The sequence below is a fragment of the Micromys minutus genome, assembly GCF_963924665.1.
Source record: "Micromys minutus genome assembly, chromosome: 15".
Lineage (NCBI taxonomy): Eukaryota > Metazoa > Chordata > Mammalia > Rodentia > Muridae > Micromys > Micromys minutus.
Window position 1 is genome coordinate 56,703,690 of NC_137984.1, and position 16,625 is coordinate 56,720,314.

General features: G+C 41.1%; 2 protein-coding genes across 4 annotated transcripts in view; one reads left to right on the forward strand and one right to left on the reverse strand.

Annotated features, from left to right (window-relative positions):
- The window catches only part of MED12L (mediator complex subunit 12L), a 303,185-nt gene that overhangs the window by 83,567 nt on the left and 202,993 nt on the right, over positions 1–16,625 (forward strand). For all 3 annotated transcript variants that reach the window (XM_080929626.1, XM_080929627.1, XM_080929628.1), the window contains exons 14-15: positions 450–554; positions 1,280–1,456. In XM_080929626.1, the coding sequence (XP_080785752.1) occupies positions 450–554; positions 1,280–1,456 (282 nt within the window). The remainder of the gene's footprint in view (positions 1–449; positions 555–1,279; positions 1,457–16,625) is intronic.
- On the reverse strand, positions 6,601–7,581 carry GPR171 (G protein-coupled receptor 171; the record flags this gene model as incomplete). The annotated part of the gene is made up of 1 exon (XM_080929427.1): positions 6,601–7,581. The coding sequence occupies one exon, from the start codon at positions 7,579–7,581 to the stop codon at positions 6,601–6,603; it is 981 nt and encodes a 326-aa protein (XP_080785553.1).

Sequence of the window (16,625 nt, forward strand, 5' to 3'; positions counted from 1 at the left end):
AGAGAGTCTAATAGTGCTCAAAGTACAGATTTAGCTTGATTATTTAATGTGAGTTTACAGATACTCTGAGGACATCTTTCAACTTGTGGCTATATTTGTTTTTTAAAGCACCTCATTTTTCTCTTACATTCTTAGATCTTTCAGTTTCTCATTTTTTACTACTGGAACTAGCCTAGTGAAATAAATTGCCCGCCAGTTTGTTTTAAATTGTGAATCTTTCTTCTCTTCCTTAAAAAAAAAAATCATTAGAGTTGAAGATTTATTTACTCCAGGCAAAGGGCTGTGATTCTTTAAAGCAATGCATTAAAGTCCTCAAGTTTCCTTTAAATTCTTTAAGAGAGATGGACGGGGTAGCAATAGATAGGACGCTGAGACTCCTCTCCCTGTTTCAAATTCCTTCATAAACTGCAGCGTTTACAACATGCTTTTCTTTCTCTGGCAATTACCAGGAGCACAGTGTTATGGCGCACATGGGCCTTGGCTCAGGAACTGCTAACATTTTTGATGACGTAGACAAGAGTGACTTTAAAAGTGACTTTGGTTCTGAGTTTCCAGTAGGTTCAACCTTTGATTCTTATTCCCAGTTAACCCTCCCCACCCCAGCGTGCCTCCATCTCTCTCATCCGTCTCGTGGGCTGGAATGTCTCACTGGTTGTGCTGTCCCTGACACCCACCCTGAGCCTCCTGAGTCACAGTGACCTGTGGTTATCACGTTATCCTCACTGTGCGGTTGTATTGCCTCCTCTGCAAAGTGTTACACACCTGTCTCGCTGACTGGCTGGCTGTGACGCTTTTATTTTGGGGCCATGCTATCTAAGGGGTGTGGAATGTAGTTTCACTATGACAATCTATGTATTGAATTTCTAAAGAATAGCCTTATGGGCCATTTATTTTCCTACTGTTTCTCAGAATAATGTGTTTATAAAAGCATTGTTTGTACATTTTAAAGCATTTGTCGATGTGTTAATCTTACTAAGTGTTGTTAAGCATGTGATTTTGGAGGAAATATAACCCTTTGAGGATAGCATTTTTAAAATTTGCGTACATGGCCAGTCCTCTGGTTGGTTTTGTCCTCCCCCCACATGGTTTTCATTCCCACATTTTCTCAAGGGGAGAGGGTGATACAGATATTTTTGTGATTTAATTTTATGGAAGCTAATAACGTTTCTGCCTATCTTTTTCATTAGCTAGTTTGTGAGCATTTTTGTTTGAAGCTCTAGTGTGGGACACTGTGGCTTTCTTAATTTATGACGTTCAACATTTGTTTTACATGACATAGATTTTTTCTCCCATGCCTGGAGAATCCTGTGAGAATATCAACCCTTCCTTGAGCAGAAGAATGTCAGTCAATGGTGAGAAACTGGTAAAGAGAGAAAAAACAAGAGAATTAATTTTCCCATCAAATTATGACCTCCTCCGACATCTGCAGTATGCAACCCACTTTCCTATACCTCTGGTAAGCCAGTTATAAGCCTCTCAGTGATTGACTGTCCGATTGTCTACACGGTCCTGTGCTTAACTGTAAGCTCGTTCGTGGTCGGCTGTCAGAATATCCATGCACTCTTCTGCTTACACTTAATGACATCATGTGGAAATTGTGTTTGCTGCTCTGGTGGCTGTAACCTGGATCATGTAGCCAGGGCACAGAACAGCGTGGAAAGGTAAGGTGTGATTTAATGAGCAATAGATTTAATGAGTTCCCTATCTTAATGTCTTTCCTCAAAAGGATTTGAGTCACTGTAAGTAATGTTCAAATGTTTTCTCTACTTCATTTGAGAGTCATTTGCTGTTAGTTTTACTTGTCCTGTTTTGACTGCTGGCACTTTTGACATTTAACAGATGAGTAAGATTTTGGGGGGCATAGGAAAAATGAGTAAGGAGTGGGGCAGTTGCTCGTGAACCACAGGTTCTTCTGACCATGAAGCAATTGGGTGAAAACCCAGTGCCCACAAAAAGGGGAGCTTTCCACATCTCGGTTCCCTTCATTCTCACAGGAGCACTGGAGAGAAGGACCATTGTCACCAACAACTAGATCAGATGACCACAGAGGGTGTGGCAGGGATGGACTTGGCCTTGGGTGTGGTAGGCTCAGAGCTGGGAGAACACAGGAAAGGAGCTTGGCCAGGAACTTAGTTTGGAAGGATTTCGTAGTGAAGTGTTTATCCCAAAGAGAAACCATAGTATTTTACATGTTAGTAATGAACATTAGGCTAAAAGCTGGGACATTTTTAACTCCTAGGTGGCCTGGTTCATGCATGCTATGTTTAGAAGTTTTGATCAGTAGGCTAAATATAGTTTATTATTTAGAACATCCTCCAAACTGACTCAAACTCACCAAGTCCATATTTTTTTTATTATTTTATGACAATTAGAACTCCTTTTTCTTTGTGTCCACATACCAGGACAAAACTTTATAAAAACCTTTCTTGTTCATCTCAGAATAATTTCACTAAGTTTCTATGGTTCTCTGTGTCACCAATATTCAATACAACAGAATAATCTGGTAGTTTATTTGTGTTAAACTTCCATATCACAGATGTTTATGACACATTCATGAATTATCATGCCTTGTATTTGTTTTAAAATATTAAGTGTAAAATAAATGAACTGTGAAGCCCAGAGTTTATTTATTACTAACCTTGCAATATTAACTTCTTAGTTATAATAAACATACCATGTCATAGTCTTGTGAGGCATTTTTAGTAGTAGGAAAATGGGCCCAGGAACTCTGTACAATCTTTATAACTTTGTCATATACAAGAAAGCACTCTGAAGAACATAAAGCTTACCATGCAAATACAACAATAACAAAGGGAAGGTAGAGCCTGAACAGTGAGTGTGGGAAATCACTGGGTAAGCAGAGTGTGTAGTCTGTCTTCTCAGTGTTTCTGGGGTCTAGACAGGTGCCAACAATCAGCTTTTCTGTTCTTTTGATCACATGACTGTCCACTTCCTTCGAGGAAAGTGCTTGATGATATCCTTTGTCAGTTGTAGGATCTAAGTTTTATAATTTTTGTGCGTGTTGATGTAAGGTTTGTGTGTGTGTGTGTGTGTGTGTGTGTGTGTGTGCAGTTGTGTGCACCTGTGCATGTATTCATAGGGACCAGAGGACTGTCTTGTTCTGTTACTTTTTGTCTTTACTTTTAACACAGGTCCCCTATTGTAAACAGAACTAGGCTATGGCTAGTAAGTTCCAGTGATCTTATCTCTGCTCCCTACAGTGCTGGGGATACAGGAGTGAGTGACAATTCTTGGCCTTTTATATGGGTTCCCGGACTGAAACTTGGCTTCTCATGATTGCACAGGAAACCTGCTTACACCATAAGTCAACTTTGGATACAGTTTTTAGTTAGCTTTTGTCCTAATTTGCTGTGACAGACGCCATCACCAAAAGAAACCTGGGGAAGGGAGGGTTTATTTCATCATATAGATGGCAGTCCATCATGAAGTCATGGAGGAATTGATGCCAGGAACTAAAACAGAGGCCATGGAGATTGCTGGTGCTGGCTGGTCTTGACTGGTTTCGTATACCCTCTAGGACCAATACCTGTCCAGGGGAGGTGGTGCCCATAGTGGGTTTTCCCATTAATCACTCATTAAGAAAATGCTCATAGACATGCCTACAGACCGGTCTGATGGGAACATTTTTCTCAATTGCCTTTCTTCTAAAATGAACCCAGCTTGTATCAAGTTGTTCAAAACCCAAACAAGCACAGCTTTCCACTGCTGATTGATTTAAGGGTCCTTTTCCTAATGGGCATAATTGAGAAAAAAATCAAAAGGAAAAATATAGGCCAATAAAACACTGACCTTATATTGAGAGTCTTTCCCTTTTGTTATTAGGAGGAATCTGACTGCTTGTTGTTCAGGAGAAGAAGTGAACAGTGAATATAACTAAGACTGTCTTGGTCTTTGCTGCATAGCTTTCATTACTAGAGACCAAGGAGAGAGGATGAAGGGATACGTAAGCAAAAGTGATAGCTGTGTACATACTGCGTAACGCCTGTTCTGCTCATCAAAACATATGTTATTTAGGCACCAGCAAGCACAGGTTTGATTGTGTCTGCACCTGGCAGGAATCCGCACAGTGTCAGACTTTCTGGCTTTCCTGTTACTTTCTCTAGAAATTACTATTACTATTACAAATTTCTTTCTAGAAAGGAGACAGTTGACCTTCCGCCAGTTATTTAATTTAGACAGACAGACAGACAGACACACACACACACACACACACACACACACACACACAAATATATAGATATATATGATATTTGTGAACTTATATATAAACAGTATTTTAAATTCATTCTTCAGGTAAAAAAAAAATCACTTTAATCAAACATATTCTTGGCATTCAGAAGCACCTTCTCTCCCTCCATTTCTGTTTTTTCCTCTCTCCTCTTCTTCATCTCCCCCTCCTGCATCCCGTGTGTGTGTGTGTGTGTGTGTGTGTGTGTGTGTTAGCAGTAGTAGTAGTAGTAGTAGTAAATATTGACTGGTATAACAGTGGTTCCAGGCCACGCTACCTCCTGCTACTCTCTGGCCCCATCAACTGCCTCTCTCTTGCAGCTCTCTGATGTAGATTCTGCTCACATTTGCAACATCTGCCCCCTGTGGTCACTGTCAGTTCCCAGGAACCTGATGAAAATCAAAACTCTAGAGCTTGTAATTTATCAATCAGATTTATATCAGTAAGTTCTCACTCCACAAAATGTTCACACAATAAACTCAGAGCCAATCGATATTGATATAAACTGCCCACCTAGATAAGACACATGGTCCTGTAATAATCCATCCTTATAAGACATTCATAGCTACCTGTAGCTATTTCAAACCACAAGGGTCCAGGTCATCTTTATCCTCAATCTTGGTTTCTTCTGCCCCCTCTCCTATCTATCTCTCTTGCCTCTCAAAACTCTATGTCTGCCTTTTTTTTTTTTTTTTTTCCACTGCCCAGTCACAGGTCGTGCCTTATCTTGTTCCTGCCCTCACCTGCATATAGACATCAAACCACATGTGTGTGACAGTCTGGTTATAAAACCTGTACTGGCTTGTATCCCTTTTATATCCGCTGGTATTACAGGCATTTGCTCCTACATTCGTCACAGGACCACTGTCTCTCATCCCAAGCTACTGCAGTGGAGTATTTACAAAAAGATTTATGTAATGTGTGTGTGTGTATGTGTGTGAGTTCCTGCACGTATATATGTTTACCATATGCATGCCTGGTGCCAGTGGAGAAGAGGGTGTGAGAACCCACTTGGATCCTTTCTGTAAGTGGAGTTACACACAGTTGTGAGCCTCCGGAAGTGGGGTGCTATGGACTAACCCTGGGTCCTCTGCATATGTAGCAAGCACTCTTAACTGTTGAGCTATCCCTCTGGTCCATTTCTGTTTTATGCAGATATTTGTAACATTAAAAATACATAGAGAAAAAATGCACCCAGAAGAGCTTGGTCTCATAGCGCATGTCTCTAATCCCAGAACTTGGGAGCTAGAAGGCAGAAGATCAGGAGTTTGGGGTTTAGTTGTGTCTATACAGTGAGCTCAAGGCAATAGTGAGCTATAGGCGATCGTGTCTCAAAGTGGGAAACAGAACTAAATCTCATGTGTTCTTATCAGTACTTTTCCTCTTGCTTTAGTAAGTCCTTTATTTAATGCCATTCCTCTAAACCTGTGCATTTTCTGGCAGTGGAGAGGATCTGATCAGCAATGGGATAACTTGTACTTTGTACTGTCCATCCATTCTGGTCGGCCTTGTCTCTAGATTTCAGAGGCACCCATGGCCCAACATAGGCTGTGTTTCTAGCCATGTGTCTATTTTGAGATTCTCTGGTTGTTTTTTTTTTTTTTTTAAATACCTTTGATGTAGATTTTTACTTCCAAAACAGTTTCAGTGGTTAAAGTAATTTAGTAGTTTCTTATATTGTTAAAAAAATTTCCACGTATTTGCAAACACCTCTTAAAATTAATGAGGGATAAGGTCTCATTTTATAGGCCGGATGGACTATAATGTTATCCATGTTGTAGCCCATGCTAGCATCAAACTATAATGATCTTTCTGCCTCAGACCCCAGGGTGTTGGAATTAACTAGTGTGACCTCCTGTTCCTGTCACTGAACCTTTCTTACCGAAAAGTTGTTAGTGTGTTACCAAAAATGAGATGTTAAAGTGGGAGCTGAATAGAGAGTATTCACTACCTTTCAAAGCATCATTTACAAATAAAAATGATGCACACATTTTATGCTTTTTTTTTGTAGGTTGATGGAGACCTTTAAGGTATTGTTGAAGGGCTTCCTGGCAACTTAGATGTAGATTATTCAATATATTTCTATCAAGAAGTCAGTTCCGGACACTGAACCGAATGTCTGAGTCTTTGCCATGCATTCTTCAATGTGCTTTACTAGGTTTCCTATACAGAAGTCTGGGATAAAAATATTAACAACTGTGAGGATGCAGTGTTGGGGGGGGGGGCTCCCACATGGACCAGTTCCTGTTTACTAGCTATCAGCGGCCTTCATTCCTAAGCATCTCTTCTATCTTAGCATCTTTTATTGTTGAAAACTGTGACCAGCTTTATGGTCCCATCAGGAAGAAGGACTACCACGCAGAGCCTGTACTTTGCACATCATTCTCAAAACTTGATTTTTCTTCCCGAGCCTGAGTCTTTTTAGGCGAAGCGAAAGTCTCGGTGACCTTTAGTCGAAATGCTTTTGACAGATGATAGTACAGGATTGGATCAAAACACAAATTGGACACAGCCAGCAGCAATGTGGCCTCTTTGGCTTTGAAGAGTGCAATCCGAGTTGAGCAGTCAGCTATGACCTCTGTCTGGCTGAGGGTATATGGGATCCTGACAGCATGGTAAGGAACAAAGCATATGATGTAACCAGCTGTCACCAAGGCAACGTTGAGCAGAGCTGACTTCACGCTTGGGTAGTTTTCGTTGTCTCTATTTCTGTAGAGTTGTCTAATTGCGAGGAAGTTGGATATCAAAATGATGGCTGAGAAATTTAAAAATATTGCCACACATATGAAATTTGTTAGCAAATGCCAGTTTTTTCCAAATTCCTTCTTAAACTCCATGCAACCAACATTTGACTTTTCTTTGATGTCCTTGATGGGAATCACCATGTTCGGCACCATTATAAGCAGGACCATGAGCCACACGACAGTTGATATCATTTTGGCAAACCCGGGTTCTTGTATTCGGTAGATCTTGCAGCTGTGCGTTAACTGAAGACAGCGATCAATGCTGACAAAGGCTAAGAAGATAATCGATAAGTACATATTGATGTAGATGAGGCAGGCTGTCACTTGGCAGTGGAATATCCTTAGCTTCCAGGGTGCCACACCCAAGTCAACAATAATCTTTACAGGTAATGCCAGAGTGAGCAGGAAATCGGCTGTAAGCAAATTAATTAGGTATATGCTTACACACCTGTGATTTGTGGTTTTCTGTATAAAAGCCCACGTTGCAAAACAACTTCCAATAATTCCAATGAGGAAAACTAAATAAAAAAAATATGTAAATGGTTCCAGATCTCTGTAAACTGGACAGAACAGTGAGCTGTTTGTCATCTTGAGGGGGAAGGGCAAGTTTAGTAATTTGAGAAAAAGCCTTGGGATTCTGTTAAAAAAAAGAAGAAGGGAGATGTTAGTAACTAAAATCAGAAAATACTTCTTAGAACCATCTATACTCATAAGTTATCACAGTCTTTCTTGTTTTCAGGAAGTTTCACTGGGTAGTGGGAACATCCTACATTATGAAAAGCCGGGTTCTTCACTGTCTGATTCCTGTGACTTTCTGGAAATCCCATGTGAATTTGCTTTTTGGAAGGGATGTTTTTGGCCCTGTGGTTTGTGTTGTGTAGCTGTGTTACCAGTTGAGGGAGAAATTTCTTTGCAGAGGAGGTAAGTGACAGAGGTTCTGGGAAGTGGAGAGAGGAAGGTTCTGTGGTTTTGTCTGAAAAAGATGTCAGTGTGGCTTTCTGCTTTCTTTTTATAGCCTTTGTAGCATATGCTGCAAGAGCCTAGGCCGCTGCTAGAGAAGAGAAGACAGCAAACTGCACCGCTTTACACGGTTATCTCTAAAGTGGGCCTCTAATGTGAATCCTGTTAGCATACTTTTCAGTGAGAAGAATTGAAAGGTTAGACTCTGGTTCTTAACTGATGGCCCTGAACTCTGTTCTCATGTATCAACTTTTAGTGGTATAGACCGGTGCAGGGCGGTGTTGTGTCTGGTGAACACTTTAAATGATGAACATATTCAAGATTCTATTTAACTGTCATATTTCCTGTTGAGTACCCATGTAATATTTTCATTACATTCTGCTTGCTGTGTTAATGAAAATATTTTGGGGTGTGTGTGTGTGTGTGTGTGTGTGTGTGTGTGTATGTGTTTTAACTGTTTAAATTCACCCAGTAGAAATACTTGTTGAACATAATGGCTGTAACTGTTTTTATGGAAGTGTTTTTGAGTGGTTTCATGAAAGTGCATTTTAAAAGCTTCTAGAACATGGCCCTATATTTATTTGTCACAACATCTTCCAGGAAAGGGTCAGTTACATCCATGTTAGAACATGTAAAGTAACTGTAGTCCTAGCATTCCTGTCAAACACTAGGTTAAGATCACTCTGCTAAATGGCAGTGCTAGTCGGGCATATACTTGAGACTTTGTTTCAATCCAAAACAAAACAACATCCCCTTCTAACTTTGTCAGTAGAGAACCACCACTGTGGAGCCTGATAATGACAGTAAGACTTGTCATGGTCCAGCAGATAGAGAACACTGGCTTGACTTCGGAGCTCCTTCTGGAGTGCCCTGCTCTAACTCCGGTGTCTAGGGTCACAGTAGAACATCGTGCTGTCCCTTTTGATGCGGCAATCCCTTTTCATATTATACAATATTACTTTGTTTTAAAGGCAGGCTCAAAAGTATCACCTCCAGATTGCAAATCTACATGGGATTTCCTGAAGAACCTCCCAGAGACCAGAGAGTAGAAAACCCAGGATGCTCCTCCTTTTATCAGGAACGGAGTCTTATGCCGTGTTCCAGGACAGTGAGCATTCACTGATTGGGGGGATGGCTCATCAGCCATAAAATCATTCTTTAAATCAAACAGTGTCTGAACTCCTAAGCTTTAACCTTTCAAAATATTTAATATATGTATCTTTAAATTTTATTTATTGTTATGTATGTTCATGCTGTATGTCTGTGATGTGCTTCCGTGTGCATGTGGATGTCAGTGGTCGTACAGTCAGTTTCCTCATTTCCCCTTGTCTGACTGCTGGGAGGAACTCAGGTCTCCTCATGCACTGAATTACAGACTCACTGGCTAAGGTGCCTCATGGCCCTACTGTGCTCATCTGGAGTGATACAAGGTGTGAACTTTAAAGTGTCTTAAGGTTACAAGCTCTTCTTTTCCCAGGGATATTGTCATTCTGTATCAACCCCAATGAAAATTGCAAAGCACTAACCATTTATGATTGCTGACTACACAGTTGCTTAAAGAAAAACATTTTATGTGTCCTGTTTGGTGGTTGTTATATATATCTTCAGTCCATTTAAGCATGCGGTAAGAATTTTAGAAGCATGGCACTTTAAAGATGGATTCTTTATTGATGACTGTTTTCCAGTCCTCAAATCAGTTGAAGAGACTGCAAAGTGCTCTAGATTTCTGCAGCCTTTACCCTTCTTCCTTTTTCTGAGTCTTGCCTATTGACCTGTGGGCCTGAGGGAGACTCTTCATGTCTGAATACCTCTCCAGGTTTCATTATAGGCATTTCAGATATTATATAGTGTCAGTAAAATAGTTATTTGTTTCTGTGAGTGTCCTATTGCCTGAATAATTATATGGCAAACTCACATTTAATTGGTAAGGCTTATGGTAAAGAGAAGTATTATTATAGTTTGTTCTGATTGGTATTCTCTGTAATTAAAACTGACCATCTGTTCCAGAGTGAAGGAACTTAAAATAGTTACAGTAACCAGTCATTCATGCTGAAGAGTCTTGAGTACTGCGTATTTGCTTTATTAAATTGTGTCTGAGTACCATCAAAATAGTTTTTCAAAAATTTGCATCTATTGGTCAGAGACAAAATTGTACTACATCAGTACCCCATCTCTTTGTCGTAAATCTGAAATCCAGAAGCTTGGTGAACATGGTGACAACAACATCCATACAGAGTAGGTGTGAGTGGCAGGACTCCAGCAAATCAAGACCAGATTTTAGATGTCTCCGTGGTCCCTTCTCACAGATTGCTCACTCCTTAGAGAGTAAAACAAATCTAAACTAAAGTAAATGAAAACTTAGAAGGTTTTCCATGGGAGTCATTATGGACATGCTTTGAAATTTGCTAATGTAGGACCTGGTAGAGGAAAGTCTAGTTAAGACCTGCTGGGGGAGATATAACATGGCCTTATCTATCACCAGTCTAGCTACAAACAGTAGCTCAAGTTACCCTAGCCCAAGAGGAATTAGTCTAATTTGATGTAGTTTTTAAAAGATGGATAGTATCAAAAGAAAGCAGGAAATGCTGTTAGAAGTCCACAGCTCAGGTCTAATTGCAGTTTAATAGCGGTTGCCCTACCGCCCAAAAGCCTTGCGACTTTTGCCTCTTTCTCCTTCAACACTGAAAATTATGAGTTTGGTTTTTATGGCGGAAAAAATGGAATGAGCTCATTGAAAAGGACATACCTGACTGTCCTCTCCGGTCCGAGCAGGCCTGGGTCCTGGTCTTCAGAGAATCATGAGCTATTTAGTTACCCACAGTGACAGCAGTTTCATCTTCAGGGTTGTCTGCTGAACTAAAAATTTCCTTTCCTTCTTGTGTGGTTTTAAAATGTTAGAGATTGACGTAGATGAAACTGTGGTTTGCAAATGGTTTAGACTGTATGAAAGTCTCCTGAGGAAGTTTTTGTAAGAAAACAATTTCATCTATCTAAATAACTCAAATTTGTCATTTATTGTTTTAGAGAAAATAATTTTCATTTATCATTAATATATTCTCTCTTTTTCTTTTAAAATTAAGTGCTGTATACTGTTGTGTTTCATAATAGTTTTAAAAATGGTGTTAAAATCTTGAAAACGGTGTTGGGTTTATGAATTAAGACTCTAAGGTACTTAAGCAGATACTTGTTTCTATAGTTACCAATATTAAGCAATATTGTTGCGGTTTATATTTCTACTAAGGTATTTGTTAATTAAAAAACCCACAACAGTACTATGTGACACCTGTGACCCCAGCATTTGGGAGGCTGAGGCAGGGTGATAGCCACACATCTTCGGCAGCCTGGGCTCCGTTTCTTGGTATGTACTACAGGCTGTAGGGAACATTGGTCTTACATGCGTATCACAGTCTTCTTGGTGCAATCTAAATATTTCTGAAAATTCATTCAGATTGATTAGCCATGTGAAAAACAGGCTTAGCAATAGCTTTTCTCATTTAAAGCCAAACTTAAGCCCTGTGCCTGTTGACCCACCACTATGTCTCTCCATAGCTGGATTCAGTTACCAAAGCTCAGCCCGGGGTGTGACAGTAGCCACTGGTTTCTGTAAAGTGTGCCTTCATAACGTCAAGCCTCAAACAGTAGAGGTGCCACTCCAGGACAGAGGATGTCTTAACCACTGAAACTCTCCTGGTCTCCCAGCCCTGCATTTTAGGAGTCACCTGAAGGTGACCATGGGGCAGGAGAGTCCTTTATATGATGAGCCCTCAGGCTTGTACCTCACGTGGTCTGTGAAATCCAAACCAGAGCATAGAGATGTCCAGCCCTTCTGGCTTGGGATTGGTTACTGAGTCTCTGAGGAAGTGGTTTAGTTTCAATTTTACCTTTACAGTTTTGTCACAGATATTAATAGATAAAGGTTATTATTATTGAAAATAAACCAGCCTAGGCTATCTGGCTATCTTGTGAGACCGTCTCAGAAAACTAGCACAGAAGAAAAATCTCGTATGCTATAGTTGATTCTTTTTGTTGTTCATGCCAGAAAACCTTTTTCTCCATTTATTATTTTGTGTGTACACGTGCAGTGTACGTGTGTGTCAAAGCTTGTCTGTGGAGACCATATGATAACATGCAGGGTTATACATGCTAGTTGTCCGGCATGGGGCAAGCAGCTCTTAACCCGTCAAGCCAGCTTGCCAGCTCCAGTTTAGAAAAAATTCTTGAAATAAAATAAAAGAACATCATTAGAGCAACAGAGACATAACCGCTGTTCCTCTTCTTGCTTTATTGAATTAACTTTTCTATGTTTACATAAACCACATAAATGTTACTGTGCACATGAGATTTTCCTTAACAAATGTATTACATGTAATCCGGGGAGATGGCTCAGCAGGTTAAAGTGCTTGCCATACAAGTCTGATAAACCAAATTCCATCCCTGGAAGTCAGGGAAGGAGACTCACTGTATGTTGTTCTCTGACCGGCCCTTGTGTACTGTGGCATACACATATCCACACTCACATACACACAGTCTTAATGTCACACTTCTAAATGTTAAGGAATGCATTTCAACTCTTTTCCACGTTGTGAGACTTAATCAGAAAGCATTTTTCAGTTTGACCTAAACAGCTTGATAAATTGAGGCATGTATCTAGCAACTCGCTCCTTACATTGCACGATTAGTCAATAGGAAGAGTTTAACTGTGTTTAAACACAGCCCAGCTCTGAGGTAGCCGCGTGCCCAGCAGCTTATTGGTCTGAAAGACAAGTTTTGCTCATTGGTGATCTTTTTCTTTTCTACTCATAAGAATGGATTCCCACTATCCCTTGCTCTTTTCCTTTCTCGGAGGTACTGGAGATCAAAGCCTTGGCGTAGGTAAGGGCAAGGCCAGCTTTTATGAAAGTAAATGTGACTGTCTGGCTCCACACAAGAGTCTGAAAAATGATAATTTTCTGGCAAACACCTAATTTTGTAACTGCTAAGCTGTGGCCTCTGTAGGAGAGACATTTGCACGAAATAAGTGTGTCCTTTAGAGGGAAGAGAATTTAGGGGCGGAGTTTGTTGCAAATTGGTGAATAGACTTGGTATAATATGAAGGAACATTGAGAGAAAGTGTTTTTGGTGAGGTTTTACTTTGTTTTGGGCAGGCTTTTTATCTTTTACTTTATTTTGAGTAGGCTTCCTTGCTTCCCTTTAGGTTTAGATGATCAAAAAGTGCAGCAGCTAACTGTTGTTAGAACTGAAGACCACCGTTTGAGTGTGGGCTGTCAAATGTGAGCGAACTGAAGTGTGTTCACTGCACCTTCTTTCAGATCAGTAATAACCCGCCTGTTTGGTTTTCTGTGTTTATCAGGTAGAATCTTGCTGTAGAAACCCAAGGTGGCCTCAGACTGACAGGAATCCTCCTACTTGGTTCCCCTACTGCTAAGATCACCGTGTGTCACCGTGACTGTCTGGAGCTGGTTTTGTTATAGTGAAGCTAAACTTTTGATTTGTTGTTTTGTTTTGAGACATGGTCTTACTATACTGCCAGACCGGCTTTAAGTTCCAGACCCCCGGCCTCAGCACTCTGAGTAATCACTGGTTTCTCTGCCGTCTCATCTAGAGAATGAGCTCTCACATCTGGGTTGTTAGAAGAATACTTTTCCTCCGTTGCCCTTTTAATGTAATTTTAAATTTTTCAGTACTTCGTACATGGGGACTGTGTCTATGTCATTTGCACCCCTCTGTCTCCCTGGTGTAGCCCCTCCTGTGTCCCCAGTCATCTCCAGGTCATGACTTCTTTAATAATTACTTTACACACATGCGTGTCATCGGTATAGCCTGCCAAGTCCATTTGGTGTTGCTTATAAGTGTACTTTTTTTTTTTTTTAAATCTGACTGCTTTGGATTAGGATTTATCAGGAAGCTGGTCCCCTGGGAACATCAGTCTTCCCTCTCGCAGCACTCAGTAATGGCCTGCATTCTTTATCTGTTGGAGACTTGTGTGGCCTTCCCCAGCCACACTGATCTATCAGCTGGTGGTGTCATTGTGTAAACACCTTCCTTGTCATATCACAAAGCCAGCATCTCCCAGCACATGTCCTGGTCCTCTGCTGTTGTAACCTCTCCACCTCCTCTTCGGAGGTGCTCCATGAGCCTTGGCTTTGTGGTTGTGTAGTAGGTGTGTAACTGGGGCTACACACCCCACCCATAGTCTTGACGCTGCATTTTTGACCAACTGTGGATTTCTTTAATAAAGACTCCCTCTCACCTCTATCTCCCCTTACAAAAAGAAGCTTCTTTGATGGGGAGTGAGAATGACATTTATCTCAAGGGATAAGGATGATTTATCATGCACTTAGGAATTATTCTGGTTTATTAAAGTAGCAGTAACAGCAGGTTCTCCTCTGAAGTTTATGGCCTCACCACCAAGTCATAATCTCCTAGGTTTAAATACCAAGTATGGTTTCCTCCTACCGAGTTAGCCTTAAACCCCTCTAGGAAGGCAGAGTTCAGCCATTTACCCCAGGGGATGTGCTGCCTTGCTGGAGCTGTGGTTGGTAGGCATCCCAGGGCTATAGGGCTGCTCATTGCTTTTTCCTCAAGAGCCCAGGGAGGAGGCTTTCAGGTCGGGTCCATCTCAGTTGCTGCAATCTGCTTCCTAAGTGTGTGGTGTCTCCAGTAATAGGGTCTCATGCTCAGCTTCTGGGAGGCAGCCCAGGGCAAAAGCAATCACCTATATTGTTGGGCATTTCTTTCCCTCTAACAAACAGCTAAAGGCGAGGTCTCCCTTGTCTGACCCTGGAGTTTTTGTTAGATAGTCTATGTCTCATGGGGAAAGCATTATTACCCCAAGTTGTGTGTGTGTGTGTGTGTGTGTGTGTGTGTGTGTGTGTGTGTGTGTATGTATGTATGTATGTATGTATGTATGTATGTATAATGTGTGTATTTTTGAGTTAATTTTAATTTATTTTTTAAATTATTATTTTTTTCTTTTTTTACAGATTTTATTTTCCTCCCTACTGTTTTATTATCCTCCTACTGTTCCACACCCCATACTCCTCCCCCACCATCTCCACAAGGATGTCCCCACCCCACCCACTCCACCAGACCTCTTAACTCACTGGGTCCTCCAGTCTTTGAGGATTAGGTGCATCTTCTCTGACTGAACCCAGACCCGACCATCTTCTGCTGCGTATGTGTTGGGGGCCTCATATCAGCTGGTATATGCTGCCTGGTTGGTGGCCTAGTGTCTGAGAGATCTCAGGGGTCCAGGTGAGTTGAGACTGCTGGTCCTGCTGCAGGGTTCTTCCAGCTTTCCCCTAATTCAACCACAGGGTTCAGCAGCTTCTGTTATTGGTTGGCTGCAAATATCTGCATCTGACTCTTTCAGCTGCTTGTTTGTTACTTTGGAGAGCAGTCCTTTGTTTTTTGTGAGCTATTTATAGCCTTAGAAATAGTGTCAGGCTTTGGGGCCTCCTCTTTAGCTAGGGGTGGAAATGGAGAAGAGCCTGAGGAAAAGAAGGTCCACTGACAGGTCCAAAGTATATATGTATTTTTAGTTAGACATAAATTGTTTCCTTGTGGCTTTTAAAAAGCATCCTTGGTGTTATGTGTCCCTCGTGCCTCCCACCCTCTCTGTTTTGTTTATGTCCTAGTATACCCACCTCCCCCTTTCAGTGTCTCATTTCTGGGAACCCTCTTCTCCCCTTTAGAACTCTGGATATTAAGTTTTTACTGCACACGTCTCATTTCAGCTAGCAGAAGCTCCTTCTTTCTCATTAAGGATATATGTTTTCCAATGTCCCCGGAAGCCTCATATGGTCCCTAAACCACTGTCTCAGAAAACCAAGTCAGAAGAGATGGCGTAAAGGTCCATCTCTTTTCTCTTGTTCTGATCATGGCAACACTTTTAAAAAAGGATATTTTAGCTACTTCATGTATATTTTTATATATGCTAATTTGCCCTATAAGGTTAGGAAGTACTTGGTGGTCCACTCAACTATCATTAAAAAAAATCATTCAGTAGAATTGCCAGATAATAATAATTTTTAGTTAAAAATGAATATTTTGGGGAAATTTGTGAATCCTCTCCTCACTCCTTCTGTGTCCTACCTCCCTTTCAAAATCGCAGTCTCTTACTTTTAAATGATCATTTTGCGTACTATATACGACCTATTAGTCTGGCCTTGGCAGTGTGGGCATGTGCCTGGATCTAACCACTTGGGCTTGGACAGCTACTGTGGAGCGTGCCCCTGGGTGACATTGTTCCTCTCTCAGAGGCCATTGAACCTGTAGCTCTTCATCAGGGGTGGGAGCTTACGGACATCTAGGGGATGCATCTAGGAGCAGGCATTCTGGTCATGGCTGTTCTATTCCTCCGCCTGCTCGGCCGAGGTGCTCACTGCAGGCGCATCAGTTGTGACTGGGAATGCCAGGTCATTATTTCCATTGTGACCAGCTGTGGATCTGTGTGATAGTCTGAGTGTTTCGATAAATGAATGAGCAAGAAAAAGAATAAGTGAACTAGTGAATAGCTTATTTAATGGGCGGCTAAGAACTATACTTAACGGTGGGTTTAGAGGTATGTGTTTAGAATGCAGTTAGAAATTAGTCGTTTAGGGAAATGATAGTAGTTTTCCCTTTGGCTGTATGACCTCTTCAGCCGTGGGTAGTGTTTTATACCAGCAGGC